The sequence below is a fragment of the Mastomys coucha genome, unplaced genomic scaffold (assembly GCF_008632895.1).
Source record: "Mastomys coucha isolate ucsf_1 unplaced genomic scaffold, UCSF_Mcou_1 pScaffold4, whole genome shotgun sequence".
Taxonomy (NCBI): domain Eukaryota; kingdom Metazoa; phylum Chordata; class Mammalia; order Rodentia; family Muridae; genus Mastomys; species Mastomys coucha.
In genome coordinates, this window is record NW_022196910.1 from 47,535,499 (window position 1) to 47,555,624 (window position 20,126).

Sequence of the window (20,126 nt, forward strand, 5' to 3'; positions counted from 1 at the left end):
ACCTTCTAGAATACAAGTGACTTCTAACAGCTAGCTGCCTCGGTATAGGCACCAGACTGATTATTTTCAAAGAGTATCTCAATGTAATATCAGAAATGTTTACTTTTTCCTTTTACAGCATAGTCTACATGTTTGCTGCAAGATTCTGAGAGCAGATAAGTATATATTTCCAATGTGCCTTGAAGTCACATTGTGAAATTAGGAAAATGTTCATATATATAAACTGATCTATTTCACAAAATAGGTTGGCATGGTAGCATGTAAAATATAGTTTATTCAGAAAGGAGTCACATATGCCTTTACTGAATTCACTCTTTAAGATTTTGTTTACCGGAATAGAAAGATGGCTCAAAAGTTAAGAGTACTTGCTGTTCTTTCAGAGGGCCCAGGTTCGATTCCCAGCACCGTAGACTCACAACCATCTGTAACTCCAGTTCCAGGGGCTTTGACAAACTACCCTCTTCTGGCAGGCACACACAAGGCACTCAGATAAAATACCCATATGCATAAAATAAAATAAAAACATTAAAAATTGTTACAGATACACAAGCTACTTAAATCATGTAGATAGATATGCATACATGGATGATCATAGACACAAAAAATAGTGTTTTGAAAAGGAAAGAAATGCATTTTCATAGTGAACTACATACATGGAACAATGAAAAATATAAGAAATCTGGCTTGCCAAACAGGAGCTCGGTTTTGTCCACCGTGATCAGCAAATATTTTTTTTTTTCTGTAACTGCTCGATTCTTCTATTCAATCACTGCCTAATGAACTGTTGAAGTGATGCATCTCCTTCCCATTCTGCAGAAGCAAGCACCTGCCCCACGTTACCATGCTCCATCTTCCACCACAGCGTCATCTTAAGCCTGTGATCTTGAATAAAACCTGAGTGAGAGCCTAATCTCTCTGTCTTTAGAGATTTCATTTCCAACATCTGCTGCTTCCTATTTTGCAATCTCACTGCAAACAGTGCTCCTTGTGTCATGGATATTTATGCCTCTACATGTCAGAAGCCAAGAGATTAGCGAGAGCAGCTACTCTTTGGGGTAATTAATGACATTAATACTGCAGAAATAAGGTTTTTTTTTTTAAACTTTCAATTGCATGGTTTTAAGAAGTCATTTTGTGGGCCAGACAGTGGTGGCGCATGCCTTTAATCCCAGCACTTGGGAGGCAGACACAGGTAGATTTCTGAGTTCGAGGCCAGCCTGGTCTACAGAGCAAATTCCAGGACAGCCAGGGCTATACAGAGAAACCCTGTCTCGAAAAAAACCAAGCAAACAAAAACAAAACAAAAAAAGAAGCCATTTTGTGAGATTTGGGTAGGCTCAGCATAAGCCTTCTCCATTTTTTCTCTTCTCCATTCACAGAAGCTACTATTTAATACCTAAATATTAAACACACACACACAGACACACACACAAACATACAAACCCTCCATTCAAGGAGCATATAGTAAAAGGCATCAAATGTAAATCATGCTCCCAAATGATCATTATAAGCAAAAACCAGGTAATACGTGAGCAAGGCATTGACGTCTCTGCTCCTTCTGTAACCTGTGACTAGGAGAATCAGAACTGTTGGCAGGTGAACTGAGCATACCATTTATGCATCACACTAGAAAAGTTCTGTGGTGAAATGGTTGCTATTGACAGTGCCCACTGTAGAGGCTGAAGCTGCTGAGGGAAAGAGAGGAGGGCGGGGACTCCAAGGCTGAGCACTCAGCTTCACTTATCTCTTTTAGTGCTACCTGTGTCCTGTGATTTATTTTTTTAAGTCTTCCAAGAAGTCTAGCTGGTAGCTGATGCTTGATAAATGTGGAACCACTGACTGATAAAGAAATTTAAAATGGTCCCCAATATCACAGCTAGGCAGTGCCACCCACATGTCTTCCTAAGATCAAAGGTGCCAATATTCTGCGATTGTCAAGATCTTCCCTTTTAGGACCTTAATCCATATTTCTGGAGATGTCTTTAATTATCTAGGTTAAAATAACACAGCATGATGGTCAATTAAAGTTTCTGAGAAGGATCGCAGGAGAGCAAGGGGACAATCATAGAGGAGCACAGAGACAACCACAGGGGAGCACGGGGACCACCACAGGGAGCACATAGACAACCACAGGGGAGCACAGAGACAACCACAGGGGAGCACATAGACAACCACAGGGGAGCACATGGACAACCACAGAGGAGCACAGAGACAACCACAGGGGAGCACGGGGACAACCACAGGGGAGCACATAGACAACCACAGGGGAGCACAGAGACAACCACAGGGGAGCACGGGGACAACCACAGGGGAGCACATGGACAACCACAGAGGAGCACAGAGACAACCACAGGGGAGCACGGGGACAACCACAGGGGAGCATGGGGACAACCACAGGGGAGCACAGGGACAACCACAGGGGAGCACAGAGACAACTACAGGGGAGCACAGGGACAATTGTCCACAGTGGAGCATCCTGACTCTGGCCTGGCTTTCAGGTGGCTTTGCATTAAAGGATCCCCATTACTGCAATAGTTAATATACCTTTTTAAACCCCTGGAATGTTGAGTTATTAGGCTGTATGTTACTCTCTTGTGGATTCGATACATAAAGGCAAAAACATAAGGATGCCTGTTAAACATCACAGACTGAAGAGACCCAGCAAGGTCCTTATGGGGGTGGGAGTTGCTCCCCCTTTTCATGGGGTGGGAGTTGGCCCCCCTTTTAATGGGGTGGGAATTGGCCCCCCCTTTTCATTCTTGGAGGACTTTATTCTAGAAGAAAAATAATCACCACACACAAAAAAAGTCTTAGTCCTTTCAGATCATATGTAAAACCTAAGTGTAATTGCAGAAGATTAGAGAAGCCAACTAAATACTTTAAACTTTCAAACCTTACGCCAACGTAGAGTACCAAGCCAAACTGCTTGTGCTTGTTTTCTTCCTTTCTTTTCTCTCTCTCTTTCTCTTTCCCCCCTCCCTTCCTTCCTTTCTTCCTCTCTTCCCTCCTTTCTTTCTTTCTTTCTTTTTCTTTATGGAAAAGAATGGCTGAGAACCATAAAATCAGCCATAAAGCATATAGATTACTGGGGGATGAGTCAAATGCCCTGACCTACCCTGTATGTACACACACGCAGTCTCTTGAATTGGTACATACTATTGGAAATGGCATCAAACCGTAAAAATAACTCATATGTCTGTTATGTTTTTCCATTTTAAGCTTATAATAGCAGTAACGACCTCAGCAAAAGACATTTCCTTGGAATTAATGGCTGGCTGGGAGGCAGAGCCAAGGGCCACTGGTTCTTCCCAGCTGGTCATTAATCCCCAGGAAATGCCTGCACCTCCATCATTATTGCTAAAGCACCATTACAGAAATTTCTCACAGTTCCAGTGTATGGAAATCTGGGGCTACTTTGCAAGCCCACGGTCTTCATGTGAGTTAATAGGCCACCACTGAGCACAGCACACGTAATTATCAAAATGACAGAAGGGAAAATATTGTTCTCCTAGGTCTGTAAGATTATAGGAAGTGGGGACTAGCCTTATGGGAAGGGTAGGGTTGAAGCTAAACCACATTAATTTAAAGGCAGAATGAAATCACATATATAAAAGTCAGTATAAAAAAAAAGACAAGGCAATTTACTCCTATTACATAGTCTTAAAATATTTTTAAAAGATACAAATTAAGGTTCTATATATACTTCTTCCTAAACCAATTATGTCATATTAAAGAGGTTATAATAAAGAAAGAATTGTATACAACCAGTGAAGTTTGAGAATGGGGGATATGCTTAGTAAAATTCATAGGCATTCACCATTAAATATTTCATGCAAACATTTTGTTCTAGACTTTCTGACTACAGAAGCAAGCAAGCCACCACCACAACCACAACGACCTGAAGTTCTGCTTCTTGTCTTAAATAGAAGCTTAGCACATGCAAACAAGTGGGGAGAAACTTGGAAATCATAGACATGCTCCTGGTGTTCCATACCATCCTATTTAGATATCTTTTTAGAAATTCACAAGTTTACAAGCTTTGTTAAAAATGAAAATTAGATGTTTTCAAATCTATTCATTCCCCACTTTTAAAACACTGGGCCCAACAAACAGTTCAAAGGAAGGAGTTAATCCAAAAATCACACCCCAAACAGCCTATAAATCTTCCCAGCGTGTTCTTATAACAAATTACAAATGTTGGCCACAATGCTTTAGATATAATGAAACCCCTTGTACATTCTCCTCATGGGTTACAAATGCCTGCCTTAGTTTAAAATAAGCTTGAAGCTGAGGAAGTCTGTTACAGGTTATATTGCATCCCTGAAAAGATTTCTCCAAGTTCTAACTCATGTTGCATCTGCAGGAGTGAAGCCTTACTTGGAAACGGGGTCTTTATAGTAATAGTCAAGATAGGGTTACCAAGTATCCTGAGAGAGAGACAGACAGACTGACAGAGACAGAGAGAGAGAGAGACAGACAGAGAGAGAGAGAGAGAGAGAGAGAGAGAAAGAGAGAGAGAGAGTGAGAGAGAGTGAGAGAGAGAGAGAGAGTTCTAGAACACATGCCTGCAGGCCCACCCTTGGCAACAAAGTATATATAGTGCATGGCAACACCTTACAGAGTGGTATGCTTAAAAGCTAATAAACACTAATAATTATGAGTGATCAAGAAAGCTAACAAAAAAGCAGGGAAACTGATTCTCATGTAGAAACTTCTCGAGTGCACTCATGCCTGTAGTCCCATCACTTGGGAGGCTCAGTAAAAAGATCACTGAGAATTCAAGGCTAACCTGGGTGAAGATCTTGTCTGAAACAGGAAAGAGACACAGACAGACAGACACACAAACGCAGGGAACAGGGCAGGGGAGACAGAAAGAGGCACACACAGAGACAAAGAAGAGAGAGATCATGCATTACCAGCTTCTGCAGAGCAGCATGACCCAGTAAACACCCAGATGTACAATTTCTACTTCCCAGAAATGTGAGAGAGAGTACATTTCTATTGTGTGAAGGCACCCAGGCATGCAGTACTTTGTTACATCAACCCTCAGAAAACCCAATACAGGACCCAGGGGTGGTGTGGGGGGCGGGGGTGGGGGGTACAGAACCAGGGCCAACATTACAAATCGAAACGGAGGAAAAGTCGGAAAATCAGGCCAACAAGATGAAGCCATTCATTAAAGAGAAAAGCAATAGACTGGCAGTCAGGAAACCTGGTTCCGGTAGGGATAACAAGGCTTGCGACCCAGAGCTGGGCACTTAATTGCTCTCTGCTTTGACATTGTCACCTGTGGACCAAGAGGCTGGGACTCTTAAGCTACAGACCAAATCCAGGCTCCTATCTGGGGAAGTGGAGCACCAACCAGAGCAGCATTTTAATGCTTTCACAGTTTTGAGTTTTGGTACCATGGGGGCCTCCATGATGGGACACAGGAACATAGCTATGTCTTCATCGGCCGCCAGCCATGTCCACATCAGCAGGCTGCACACATTCAGAGGAACCCGGTAAGAACGGGAAAAGCCTGTCATGAAATAACAACACCCTGCTCTGCTAATCACTTGTGAACATTGTCCTTTAAAATGCTGGGTTTTGCTTTTGTGGGGTTTGTTTGTTTGTTTTCCGTATAATTCAAAGATTCTCTGAAAATGTCTCTGGCTAATCTAAAAGTGAGCTTTTATTTAAGTAAGATAAAAACACACACACACATATATATATATGCATGTGTGTTTTCATCTTACTTAAATAAAAATATATAATAAATATATAATTAGTTAAATAAAAATATATAATAAATTAGAACATTACTTGTAATTAAGAAATATTTTCTTTTAAAGTGCCAGTAGGAATAGTATTAGCCCAAAGAGAGGAAAAAAAATCACTCTTGTAAGATGCCATAGAGTAGGGACACAGGCTCCAGTAGGGCACTGGATATATATTCTCTATGTATCTACATATTCTCTAAAGGCCTGCATAGTTAACTACTTGTAGAGCTGGTTCATCGTTCATTAAATTCAGGTATAATCACTGTCATCTAACTACTGAGATCCCAGTCATGACCAGTAGAATACAGCAGGCCTTTCCATTCTAAAATGGTAATGTCAGGCTAAGGCTTTGCTTCATGTGTATGTGTGAATGCGTACGTACACACATGCATGCATGTGTACATATGTGTTTGTGCATGTATGTATGTGTGAGCACATAAAAAGATGCATGCAGGGCGAGCCACTGCAGTGACAGCACTATCTAGTGTAGGCGTTCCTAACAGTGCCAAGGTGATGAGGTTTGACTTCAGGCCACGCTAGAGACTGGGACAGATGATCACAGTACAGTTAGCAGGGTAGTTTGCCCACCGAATGCCTGCTGATGTGGACATATAAAACTCTATGTAAAACAAGTAACCTCTGGTTTAATTTTTATTTATCTACCTATCTATTTATTTATTTATATTTGAGGGTTGGCAATCAAGCCCAAAGCTTTGTACATGCTACGCACATGTTTAACCACAGAGCTACATCCCAAGCTTGTATTTCTGAAGGGGGAGGGGATATCAGTAAGTGCATGACTTTGAAGATAAATTTGAATGTATCCCAAAAGACAAACAAGTACTCAACAAGGCATGGTGCGTGTGGCCTCAGGAAAAGCAGGTGTGTGCTGCACTCTTATGTGAGTTTCCCTTCTTGGCCTCTCAGATTGGCACAGCTCTTAATGTAGTAAAGTACAGCTTACTCCAGGCAAGTCAGAAACTGTGTGCCAAGCCCACCTATGATTCTGCTTGGGCTAGCCAGCTATTCATAAGAAGGGAATCTGAAGAGTCACCCATACAGCCATAGGTAGGAAACACAGCCCCTCTGCCAACGATTCTACAGCTGGGCTACTATGTTCTAGTATATTTAAAAGACATGATGAATCTCCGTGTCTGTTGTCACGGGTGAAGTTGAAAATTCTCAGGCAACTGTTTTAAAAGATGATACTTCTGAAAATATATTTCTGAACCTATACATGTGATAAAAATAGTTCACAACATCATCTCTACACAGACACACACAAATAATTACATGTAGAACTGGGAACCCGGAGTGTGATAGGTTTGGTTAACAGCAACATCCTAATTGAGATAGTGTAACTACAGTTTATATAGGGCCAGAGCATCATTCAGTAGTGGAGGCTTTAGGCTGTTCCCCAGAGCTGCAGAGAAAAAGAAGAGAGAAAAGGGCACCAACGTGAGGGAGCTAGACAAAATATACAAGGCATTTCTTACATCTCCATGTGAGTCTCCAGGAAGAGAAGGACAGTCTGGCTGGATTGGGGAGTAACAGGGAAGGGAGAAGGAAGGTCAAGAAAGCCACTTTATTTTAACAAATATACACAGGTAAGGCTATCAAAAGATTCTCTTCCAACTCAATGCTTTCCTTATCTAGGAACCTGGAGGAATGTAGAAGGCTTTTCTACTGGTGTGTAAGTGTGTGTGTGTGCATGTGTGTATGTGTATATGTTTGTGTTTGTGTGTGTTTGTGTGTATGTGTGTTTGTGTATGCACGTGTTTGTGTATGCTGTGTGTGTGTATGTCTGTGCGTGCATGTGTGTTTGTATGTGTGTTTGTGTATGTGCATGTGTGTGTGTGTGTGTGAGTGACTAAAACACAAACAATATAGGCAAAACACAGGATAACTCTGAAGTGATACCCAATCAGCTATTTTTTAATAAAATGTGTTCTCAAATGCCATGATATTATACAGAGCTTAGAGATGCTGTATTAAGTTAAAACTCATCCATCCTGACAAAAATCTTATTAAGATCCTCGAGCCCCAGTCAGTTCAGGTATAAAGCCAGAGCAGTGACCTTCCCAGGTTGGCTAATGAAACTGCATCCACACACATTTGCTCTGGCTTTCTTGGGGAATTCCAGTTGGAGGACCTAGGACTCTGGGGGTGTGCTAAGACTTGAGTGTTTCTACTTCGGATCCCAAAAGAGACAGAAAAACAAGTCAATTTATTGAGTGTTCACTATGTGCCAAGCACTGTGCATTGAGCTGTCCAGAGCAGGAAGGGTGGGCCCCATGTGTGGTGAGGATACAGGCTCAGGCCCCAGACATAACATCACCCTACCACCCTGCCTGTTCCCAATCACTGGCTTGGGAGGCCAGAAACAATTCAATGATTCAATGACTAAGGTCATGGACAACCATTAAGGAAAAGGCCTCAGGGAAGCAGCCCCCACCCTGGAACTCTCTTTAAGGACAGCTGCCCCATGATAGCTGGTTCTCCCAGGATGTAGGAGCATGCTAAGAAACTGCAGGAGCACTAAACTCTATTTAGAATACCCAAGTGTATACATGTTCAGGGCCGAAGTTAATGTGAAACAAGACTAAGTTGAACAACCAAACCAAAAAATGTATGTAGAGGAAGGAACTTGTTTGGTGAGCCCTGGTTATACAATTAGTAGCTTTAAAATATAGAAGCACGAGCATATGCAAATATTCTTTAAGCATTACAATGCGTAGGACACGGTCTTTTCTCCCCAGTTTTAGTCTGGGTGGATTCCGCTGAAGAATTCAGCTTTCCCACGGGTCTCCTCAGCTGACCAACCTTCTTCTTTCCCAATCTACCCACTTAAAGAATATGCTTCCATAGACATGGCTGTAACTTTTATCTGGAGTTCCTACAACTGTCTGGTCATTTTTACTCCAAACATCCTTTAATGGGCCAAGCCATCAGATGCACTTCTCCGTCAAATGCGCTTTGCCCACACATTCTATTAGAACCTGACAGCTACTATCTAGGGAGGTAAAGAAGCCTTCCTTCCCATGTTCAGCACTCATCTCTCTTATTCCCACTAACATCACTTGGCTCTTTTTAAACATTATCCAGCGCCACACACAAGTGACACCTCCAGTGTCAGAACTTTAACCTTCCAACAACAAATGCAGATGGAAATGAACTACGAGTTAATGCCTCCTAACTTCAGTGGAGGGGGCTGGAGAGGTGGCTCATCAGTTAGGGGCACTGGCTGTTCTTGCAGAGGACCTGAATGGTTCACGACTCCAGCTCCATGGGATCTGATGCCCTCTCTGGCCTCTGCAGGGCTCAAGCTCACAAGTGGAAGTCAATATGCATACAGGCAAAACAGCCATGCACATGAAACAAACACCTTCTGTGAGAGACAAGGGTGAGGCTGAAGATTTTAGGCAAAGTCTTTAAACTTACATGTGCGACAAGACCAAGTCCGGTCTCTTGTTATGCAATATAGTGTTTTTATGGTTGAGACTTGCTGCTATCTCTTTAGGATTATATGTGCTCCAAGATTTATAAATCTTCTTCTTACTCATTCTGATCTCAGGAAGACACAGAAGGAACGATTGTTATCCCTGGGTATGCTGTGAACAGGTTGGACTGAGGAGAAGACTCAGTGGTTACGAGTATTGTCTGCTCTTCCAAAGGTCCTGAGTTTAATTCCCAGCATCCACATGGTGGCTCACAACCATCTGTAATGGTAGCTGATGCTGTCTGGTGCTGACTTCTGTCATGCAGGCTTACATGCAAATAGAGTGCTCATGTACATAAATAAGTGAATCTTTTAAAATAGATGTGAACAGGCAGGATTAACATCCACACCATAAAGCTAGAAATTCATGAGGTCAGAAGCCAGCCAAATAAAATTTTCATTTCAAATATAGTGTTCCACCTAGCTTAACTGAGAAATGTGTATCAGCAGATTAGAAAAAAATGAGATTTAAAAACATCTAGGAAGTTATGGAAAAGGGAAAACTGACTTGATGCATACACATGGCTTTTAACCACTATGACACAAGTAATACCATCCTGAGCATCCCTTGGGGAGAAGGCTACTACACAGGCATCAACAATTCCATGTCCTAGATATTGTAATATATAATATAATATAATATTTATATATATAATATTATATTATATAATAAATATTATAATATTTATATTATAAATATAATATAATATTTAAGAGATCCACCCAGCGAAGAGGTGAGGAGATGGACTCATGGTACCTGAGCATGAGCCATGTGGCAAAATGTAGATTAAAATGAATGGCTTATTTTAGTTCTGACCTAGACAGAGCAGAGCCTAGCTGTATGGCCAAGGTATTTTATAAATATATTTTGGATCTGAGTCTTATTTCTGAGAGCATGGGGCTGGAAGGAAGAACTTTTACATCCAGAAGAAGAAACATAGGTTCATAAATGGATACGCACATATACACACATACAAACACATATGCACACACATATATACACATATACATGCATATGTATACACACTTATACACACATGCATATATATACACATATACATATACACACATATATACACACATGCATATATACATACATACACAAACACACACACATATACATACATACATAAACGCATACACACATATGTATATACACACATACACAAACACACACATACACAGGCTAGCACTTGAAGAGTATTATTAAGTAAAAAATGCTTTCTGGGTTCAACTGCCTTCCTGTGAAACACTGGTAGTGTACCCACTGCCTCTACATCCATATAAATTCTATAAGATACCCATGGAAGAGTTTTTTTAAAAAGCATTATTGACTGATCTCCCCCTTTTCTCTAATGTCGTGCTAGTAATAAAGTGTAATGGCAAGGGAACAGAACACAAATAGGGCATTAGAATGAGTTTCTGTCTACAACATGAGAAACTACCTTAGAAAACTGTTTTGTGAGGTTTAAACCAACAGTGAGTTAGTTCTTCTTTTGGGAGATGATCCAAAATTGGGTCAAAAAAATCCTTTCAAGGGACTGAGCTCAAATCTATTTTAGAAAGCAGACTGCCATTTCCAGAAGGGAAGAGGTGGAGGTAGAAGTGACATGAGGCACAATCCTTTGGGGTCCTGTGAAATAGACCTACCGCCAATTTACTAAGTGGCAAGGCATGAGCTAGTATTTGAAGTCATTTGGAGGCAACGTTTTAATGATTACAGGTTGTGTGAGCACTTAAACCTAACATAGTTTCTTTAAAAACACAAACTATCAGATTTAAGAGAAAATGAAAAGCTGAAGAATGAATGCCAACCTATCCTCACTACTGGAAGACAAATATTCAGAGCTTGCTTTATAACATAGAGCTTATCTACAGGAAAGAAAAACTGCATTCTTGACACTAAATATTAGACACAGCTATTGGCCTGAAATGGAATTAAGACCAAGAACTACAGTGAACATATGCATGCTTGCTGAACAAAGCTGCTCATGTTTTCTCTTCATGGAATTCCTCACAACAACCCCATGAAGAAGCCTTCCTTGTCTTGCACGCATGGGCCTAGAGGCTGGCGACAGTGAGTGGCTTGCCTTGATGAAGCCAGGCAGGCTAAGCTATTGATGACTCTGCTCAGTTGTCTCCTGTCTCCAGTGCTATGGGTCAGATGTTAACACATACGCCTCTGACCTGCAAAGAGCCCATTTTTAAATACAAAGGGTATTCAGAAATACTCCAGTATGCAATGAAGCTTCCTTAAGACCCAGCAATTTAAAATATATCTTCACAAACATAAATTGCACCCAGCAATCATCAGAAACACCAAGACCAACCTATGTGGAAGTGATATCTAAATAGAATTATCAAGGCCTTTCTCATTCCCCTTTTCCACAGAGCATGTAGGGACTATTGATGCCTGTATTTCCAAGAATGTATTAACTAGATAAAATGTCTAAATCAAAACTGTATTCATTTACTGTTGTCTGAATATCTGCTGTAGTGTCTTCAAGAATACAACACTGGCCCCACCTCCACATCATCCATTCATACATTACATATTAATGGGTTTCCTTTGTAGATTCCCCAGGCGAGACCAGGTTCCATCTACTTTGCTGGCCCTTATTGCCCCAGGACTTGGCACTGGTTTTACTCATCCTACCCTTAGAAGACATTAGCCAAATTTTTGGGAAAGAAAAAAAAAATCACACAATACCAGAGTCTCTGAATTGGAGCCCTGGGGATTAAATGATGCATCCAAGCAAGAAGTAACCACAAACAGGAGATCAAAACCAAGTTTAGGAAGCCACTATCTCAGTGCAGGCCATTGCTATGTTCAAGCTCCACTCTCTGAGCAGTTACTGAAACCATAATATGCATAATCACGTGGTCCTCGTTTAGACACCTGGTTAAGGTAGTCTTCTTGATATCTCCTTCCATTAAATTTATTACATGTGTTGAGTGGTGGTGACACAGGTCTTTTAATCCCAGCACTTGGAAGGCAGAGTCAGATGGATCTCTAAGTTCAAGGCCAGCCTGCTCTACAGAGTAAGTTCCAAGACAGCCAACCTACACAGAGAAACCCTGTCTCATAAAGAAAAACCAACAAAACCAAAAATTGTTACATGCTTAGGGCATTGAAAGCTTTGTAACTTTTTAACAACCAGATAAGCCCCTTTCAACAGCATAGACAATCTCATCCAAGTTGCCCAAATTTAAAGAACTGTTATTCCACAACAGGTAATCTAATGCAGTAACAGATTTGGTGCAATTCTTTGAATTTAAACACGGACAAAAATCCTTAGACCCAGTATAACCTGAGGTTACTAATCAGTGTTGAGGAAATATTCATGAAAAGATACTCGTGTTTATTTGAGTCCTGAAATGAAGCTTCCTAAATTGTATGATCATATTTATTATGGGAATGAATAAACGCTGTGTGAGAAACAGTCTTCATTGTCATGGCCGCATTCAGCTCTTCCTGCAGACAAGTGTTTGTGACACAGTGCACTCAGCTAATCCAAAGACCTTCTGTTGGACATGATTTTCCAGGCTTCTTCCCATCAAGCCCTTTCCCAGAGTTCGCCCCTTTTCTTGCTCCCACCTGGTTGAGCTGCTAATAGTGAAATGGTCAAAGAGGGATGACACAGCAGAGGAGCAGCCCAAAGGCTCCATCATCAGTCCCTGGCTGATAGAACTGGCTGTAATATCAGGGGATTTTATGTCTTACAGCTACCAATGCATGGCACTCATTACGCATAGTCAATGTTTCTTTAGGGTCCTTGAGTATGAGAAAATGCATGAATAAATGAAGCAACATGCCCAAGGGAATTTAGACCAAAGTACAGAGGTCCTTTATCACACTGGAGTATAGGAGGCTTGATTTAATGCTATGAAATGCTGAAATTGTGTGTGTGTGTGTGTGTGTGTGTGTGTGTGTGTGTTCTATACAGGGCTCTGTACAAATCAGTGAAAGCTATCATAGTATATAATTAGAATCAACATGACAACTTCTTTTTCTCTTAGATAATATCTCACTATGTAGCTCAGGGTGGCCTGAAACTCATGGAGTTCTGCCTGCCCTGGCTTCCCAAACTGGGACTAAATTCCCAGCTTCCTTGCTGGGGATTAAAGCCACCATGCCCAGCAATGACACCTTCCTACTGTAATTACTAAGTACAAAGGAAATCTATTGGCTTTACTGACTTTACAGCTGTGTGTGTGCATGTATGTTTTAAAGATAACTTTATTGGACAGAACTTGGAAATAGAAGATGGCACAGTTAGACGATAGATATAAAGGGTGCCACTCTAACAGACACTTGCCCTCTTTAAAATTCTGTCCATCTAAGCGAGCATCCATATTGGTAGAGTGGACATTCTGAAGCCTTGGTGCTTTCCTGGGGGCTTCACGCCTTATTATCAATTGCATTTTTTTCTGCTTCTCTGACACAAAAGAAAAAATGATGACAGAGTTGAAACGATATTAAAATATTGGCTTTGGATGCTCTCTCATGACCCGGATGCCCTCTTGTGACCCAAATGCTCTCTCATGACCCGGATGTTCTCTGGCTCCATCTTCACTACCTAACAGCTTGCTCTTTGTTTTAAACTAGGTATCTATGCACTCGCCTGTTCACATATACATGTAGTCATTACAGGCTAGGATCTGCATGTGAGAGAGAATGTGTGATTTTCTTCCTGGGTTACAGGTCCATCCATACTCCTGCAAATTTAAATTTTCTACAACTTCATTTTTCTTCACGAGTGAATAATATTCCACCATGTTAAGTGCAGCACACTTTCAGTATCCACTCCTCTGTTGACAGACATTTGGCTTGTTCCATCTCACTATTTTAAAGTGGCAGTAAATGTCAAATATATCTACTGGTAAGACATGTAATATTCTTGTGCAACAGCTGGGTGGTATGGGAGTTCTGCTGGTATTTAAAAGCATGTTATTATTGAAAGTTTTTTAAGGGAAAATAAATGATCTTGTTTTACCAATTACATTTAGCTGACTTCAAAAAAAAAAAAAAGTTACATACCAAAGTTGTTTTATCCCCTTTGACCTCCATACAACCTTAAAGTTGTCTGCCTTCTACATTACTAGATAACTCTTCCTAAACACTGAATTTATATTTCATTGTAAACAAGGCAAGTGTTAAGTTATAATGGGTACAAGGTTTTCAAAAGAAAACCTACATCTGGAGAGTAAAGAAATGGAAATGGAGACCTAATGCTTTTCCTTCAAGTGGATTTCCAGGTTCTTCAGTACATGGATGCTTAGAGTCCTTGAAAGAAACAGTTGCCACTGGTCTGATTAGATCCAAATTTATTCTGAGTTAGCATCTCCTGCTAGGTCCTCAAATCATATCTTATGTTTCTAGATGGTTACAAAGCAGGAAAGACAAAAACTCCCTTCTTGTCGATCTAGACTCTTCAAATGTGTGACTAACAAACAAAATGACATCACTTTCCTGTATGCTGCAAGTTCTTTTTAATAAAAGTAAGTGCCCCTGGAAGGAGGAGAAGTGGAAATGTATATTTTTAACTTAACATCCTGCACACACCCCTCTGCCAAGTAAAGCCTGTCAGCAGCCAAGGAAACAGCTGGAACTCTTAGTGACTTTCTAGTGACCCTCTCAAGCCAGCACCTGGTCCTTGGGTCAGTTTCATGATTTCCAGAATAATTATTTTTCCTTTTGAAAGAAAAAAAAGGCATTAGTTTTTCTGAAGGTGTATTTTTCTTTCTTGAAAATATTCTAAAAGCAAACCAGGTAAAGGCACTGCTAGTCTTCACCCCCTTACTCCTTGTGTGTGGCCCTTGCTTCTCTTCTCCCAGAAGCTCTAGCAGCCTTCCTAAGAAACATCTGTATGGTATGCTTCATGAGTGAAGAGAACATCTTTACTATTTCCTTGTGCCCCTGAGGCTGAGTCCCACATTCTCAGATGTTCCCCATTTTCTGTCCCTGGAAATGTTCCCATTTTCATCCTGGGTGATGAGCGCCTCTTCAAGGCAAAATGGAGACATACAGGTACTACCTGAATGTTGCGGGCAAGAGGATTGACTAGTGGGATGATACAGATGTTCAGAGAACAGAACCATCAAGTTTCTATGAGTACATATTGAGGTAAACAGCACAAAAAGTACTTTACAAATTAAATTAAGGCACAACATCAAACTTCTACTATAAAGACAAAGGCTTGTAGCATAAATGTAAAAAAATTTTCCCTCATTTGAACAGACATAAAACCTACTTTAACATTACTACTAGTAAGCAAGTCTTAAACATGATGATAAGCAACAGAGACACATTGGAGACATGATACACCAAGAGAATGTGGTCAGCGTGGTGTGTGATTCTCACTATGTCTCGTGCCTAACTACTGGTGCTGTGGATAATTGAAGTGCAGGCTGTAGTTGGCAATAAGGGAGTCGGGGGAACATAACAATGTGTTAAGTATGATCTCTAACATTTACCAAGCACCATGCCTTGGGAGTTGGACTGAGACTTCGCACACATTTTCTTACTTAACACTCAGACGAATTCTGAGAATCCTACCTTTTCCAGAGGATAGATGGGGCCTTGGGATGATCACATAATTTGTTCAAAATGATACAGTTAATTGAGGGGTGGATCAAAACTTGAACCCCAAGCCCCCAAATTGTGCTCCTTGTTCTTGGCTATGAAGGGAATGTAAGTTCTGTTCTCTCCCTTCTTTTTACATCTGACTTCTTATTTGCACAGACAGAGACTGAAAATCCAGAAAGCTATCAAAATAATAGATCTGAAATCTAATCAAACCATCGGGAAAACAGACCAAAGGAAGCAATGGATAGTGGTGGCTGGTCCTCCTAAACATTCTAGTTAAGTTGCTCATGGGATCACTGGACCTGCCAGGTCCTCATCCTTTCTAAGTGGTAGAGCTCATGCCATGCCCTCTTCAGATTTACACATTTTTAGTGAACCAACTCTCGATTAAATACCCAACTACTGATCCCTGTTACACTAAACGCTCTTTTCCAGGCAGGTTATGTAAATCTGTAAGATTAATAAGACAAGGTGTGTATCTGAGGCCAAATTTATGAAGCAGCAGGTGAAAAGGCTCCAACACTTGTCATGATTGGTAAAAAACCCAGGGTAGGAGTCAAGGCTGAGAATAACGGTCATGGTCATATTAATTTGAACAGGATGGGCAGGCCATTCTGTGGTGCAGTTTAAGAAGCTAACAGCACCATTAAACTAATGAAAGCCTGTAGTGAACAGTCCAGTCTGTCAGGGAGGCAGATGAGGGACCTGACTGATAGGGGATAGTCAATGAGACACACACATACCTTCAGAGTGTGTGCCAGCAGCAAATGGGGGCGGGGCCAACTGAGAAAGGCGCCGGGTCTACTGAGAAAGGGAAGCTGCTAACTTTACTTCAGAATTTTGTTGTTGACAAGAATATATTCTCCATTAGAAATCCTCAGTTTGGCTCCACCCCATCCTGACTACCACAATGTACTTTTCTCTCTCATTTCCTCCTCCCCATTCCGTAATTACACACAATGTAATTGGTGTGTGTGCACAAGCATGTTGTTCTTTCTTTTTCTTTCTTTAACTAAATGACAAATGCTCTTTTTAAGTCACCATCAGTTGGAGATGGTCTGGGGGGAGTCACTGAGTTCTGTGAAAATATTCCTTTTCTCTACTGGTGGCACACCCATCATGCTCCCATAGGTTTCCCCTCTGAAAAATCCCCTATTCCCTCCCTCCTCCCCCTGCTCACAAACCCACCCAGGAAGTAGGGGTCTTCCTGGACCTGGCATTCCCCTATATGGGAGCACAGAGCCTTCACAGGACCAAGCGCCTCTCCTCCCAATGATGACCAACTAGGCCAGCCTCTGCTACATGTGCCACTGGAGCCATGAGTCCCACCATGTGTATTCTTTGGTTGGTGGTTTAGTCCCTGGGAGCTCTGGGGGTACTGGTTAGTTCAGATGGGGCTACAAACTCTTTCAGCTCCTTGGGTCCTTTCTCTAGCTCCTTCATTGGGGACCCTATGCTCAGTCCAATGGATGGCTATGAGCATCCACTTCTGTTTTTGTCAGGCACTGGCAAGCCTCTCAGGAGACAGCCATATCAGGCTTCTGTCAGCAAGCACTTGTTGGCATCCCAAATAGCATCTGGGTTTGGTGAATGCTCCCATATCTTAATAATCCAGTTTTGCTCTCATTGATTTAATATTTAAAAAGCTCAACAACATAAAACTCCCTGCCTACCTTATTCACTTGGAGAATTTTAATGTTTTTCACTTATCATTGCAGAAACCAAAGCGATTTTGTAACTTTTCTCTATATAAATGTTATAAGCAAGGCAATCTGCCTTGAGTAGGGGTAAATTCCACTGGAAAAAGCATGGATCCTGGAACTCCCTTCCTGGAACTCCCTTCCAGTCAAGCATCTTGTTGTTTAAATAAACTTCTCATTAAAAAAAAAAAAAAGAAAGAAAGATTATTAGGATTTTTTTTTAAGCAAAAGAACTTTAAAACAAGATCTACAAGAATAAGGGGAGCAATCTGGCTTCTAAGCCAAATACCAAGTAAATCCAGTCAGTTCAAAGCTGTATCTCCCACTCAAGGATATCAGTGAATGCAACTGTTAGGAGGAATCATCCCTACAATGGCAAAAGCCCATTTCCTATGGAACACGCAGTGATTTATTTCTCCATACAAACTTCCCAGCAAATAATGCCACTGAACCGAAGGCCTCTCTCTGATGGATTGCACAAGTCACCAGCAGAAGATACACAAGCAAAGAGGAAACACGTTGTCTAGAAAAAATATATACCATTTCCTTTGATTTCCTCTCCTAAGTGGAGAGACTCTTCTTCCAAGACCAGATCAGGGACTTGCTGTTAGCACCACACAAAATTTTCCACTCTCCCAGCCAGGAAAAATGAGAGACCAGGTAAGTCGATGGGGGTTGCAGGGGGGTGGAGGTAGTGGTGGTCACACAGCTGTTGTCATGAAGCCAAAGTCTTCGTGGCTTATGCTTCCAAGTACTTCTTACCCAGCATGAAGACCAGATGTCTATATCCCAGTTACCCTCCAAGTAAACCCCCTTAAGAAAAAAAAAATTATACAGACCCTTTAATTGCTCTGTATTTGGTAGAATCGGCTTTGTGAGCCACAAAGAGAGTGGGCTCTGAAGCACTGGGGTAGGTTGTAATCAATCCATCAACCAATTCTGGAGCCGCAGAATGTTTCAGAGAAGAGCAGACATGACTAAGACCTGTGGAAGTTAACTCAAGAATCTTAGAGCATACTCCAAAGGTGGTGGGTATGAAAAGCAGGGTTTTACTTGCTAGAAGGTATTTGCCTAGTTAATTTCCTCTTTATCTGCTTACAACTTATTTGATTTAGTCTTACTAATCTTGACTTCAAAGATCTTTGACCAACGATTAGAAAAAGTATGCAGGTCTTTCTTGTGTCATCAGCTGAACTGGGTGTGCATTCATTCAGAGTCTGGATGCTAAGGAAACATCAGGCAGGCCTGCAGCTAGCCTGTATTCCCTAGCAATGTGTCAGCACTGTGATGGCTACAGCTGAACAGCAGTAGTACCTTCTGATTTCCAGGAACAAGTTTGTGGCTCCTTCCCAGTAATTGAACCGTGAGTGTAGATAAGAAGGCTGACACCATCAGACGAGAGAGACACCATCAGACTATAGTGTGAGTTGTCTGGGGACACTCACAGATTTGAACAACTTCCAACCAATCAGATAACTGGACCTGAAGTTTAGAAGCGTCCAAGTTCTAGGCCTGGAGCTTTAGAGGCATTGCTAAATGCTGGAGCTGTCTTAGCAGCAGCTTCTGACCTCTCCATTTAGAGCTTTTCTGCTTTATCCTGTCCATACAGGATAGCATGATGAAATAGCTTGTTCACACTAGTGTGTTCCAGGGAAGTTGATTAAGCAGCAATAGATAACCATATGTACAAGAGAGGTAATAAAGCCACCATCTACAGATCCTATTCCTAGAATATGATGCTTAGCTCTGGGGACTATAGTTCAGAACATTGAAAGAACAAACTTACTCAGCAATGAATAAGAATGTTCCTTTATGCAGGGGTTGGGGGTGGGGACCGGAAGGATTGGAGAAAGTCATACCAGAAAAGAGAACAAATGGGTTGTGTAAATTGTCCTCAAATATTTAAAGCCTTAGTGTGAATGACATTGAAAGCAATTGCTTCACGTAGTTCAGGGGTTAGGCATAGAGAAGATGGGGGAGGGGAGGGTCCAAAGTGGAGTGGAGATTTTCTAAGTCCTGAGCATTTGTGGAAGGAAGAGGCAGCCTAGGGGGCCTATTGTTTAAGGCAATGGGCTTTAGACTGAAGGAAGGCTCTGTAGATAAGATTTGAAGAGAATTCACTTCTTGGGAAACAGACTAAATAAAATGCATTCACTTTAAGGTTATACTGCAGCACTGAGATGTTTTTAATCTAAACATCATCCCCGTGTCCTTGTGCTAAGAAATCTAATCCTAACACATGTGGGAGCAGAAGGGAAAAAGTACAAGATGAATAAATTAAATGAAAGACAACACCAAAGTATAAATAGAATGCCATGCAGAACTGGGGAGAGAAAGGACGGGAAAACTAACAGGGGAAGCCACCCAGAAAAGCAGGAAGGAATGCTACAAGGAGGAGAGAGCAGGCACAAACTGGGGAAATGCTTTGGGGGAGGGGAGCAAAGGAGCAAGGCAGACTGGCTGGGGCCAGAGGAGCCAGCCACCTTCTTGGGAAACAGCTTCCTTTGCCTTGGAGACAAAGGCATTCCAGGAGAATGTGGGTAAGGTGCCTGGCACCAGTGCCTCTCTTGTCCCTA

General features: G+C 41.5%; 1 protein-coding gene across 4 annotated transcripts in view; it reads right to left on the minus strand.

Annotated features, from left to right (window-relative positions):
* Hmga2 (high mobility group AT-hook 2) overlaps positions 1 to 20,126 on the minus strand; it is a 117,306-nt gene that overhangs the window by 82,593 nt on the left and 14,587 nt on the right. Inside the window, exon 4 of one of the 4 annotated variants that reach the window (XM_031349676.1) lies at positions 5,804 to 7,185. The exons of 2 other annotated variants lie outside the window; for them this stretch is intronic. In XM_031349676.1, the coding sequence (XP_031205536.1) occupies positions 7,168 to 7,185 (18 nt within the window). In that variant the 3' untranslated portion in view covers positions 5,804 to 7,167. Of the gene's footprint in view, positions 1 to 5,803; positions 7,186 to 17,409; positions 18,535 to 20,126 lie in introns of those variants that run through there. One more of the 4 variants, XM_031349674.1, reaches the window with a different exon arrangement.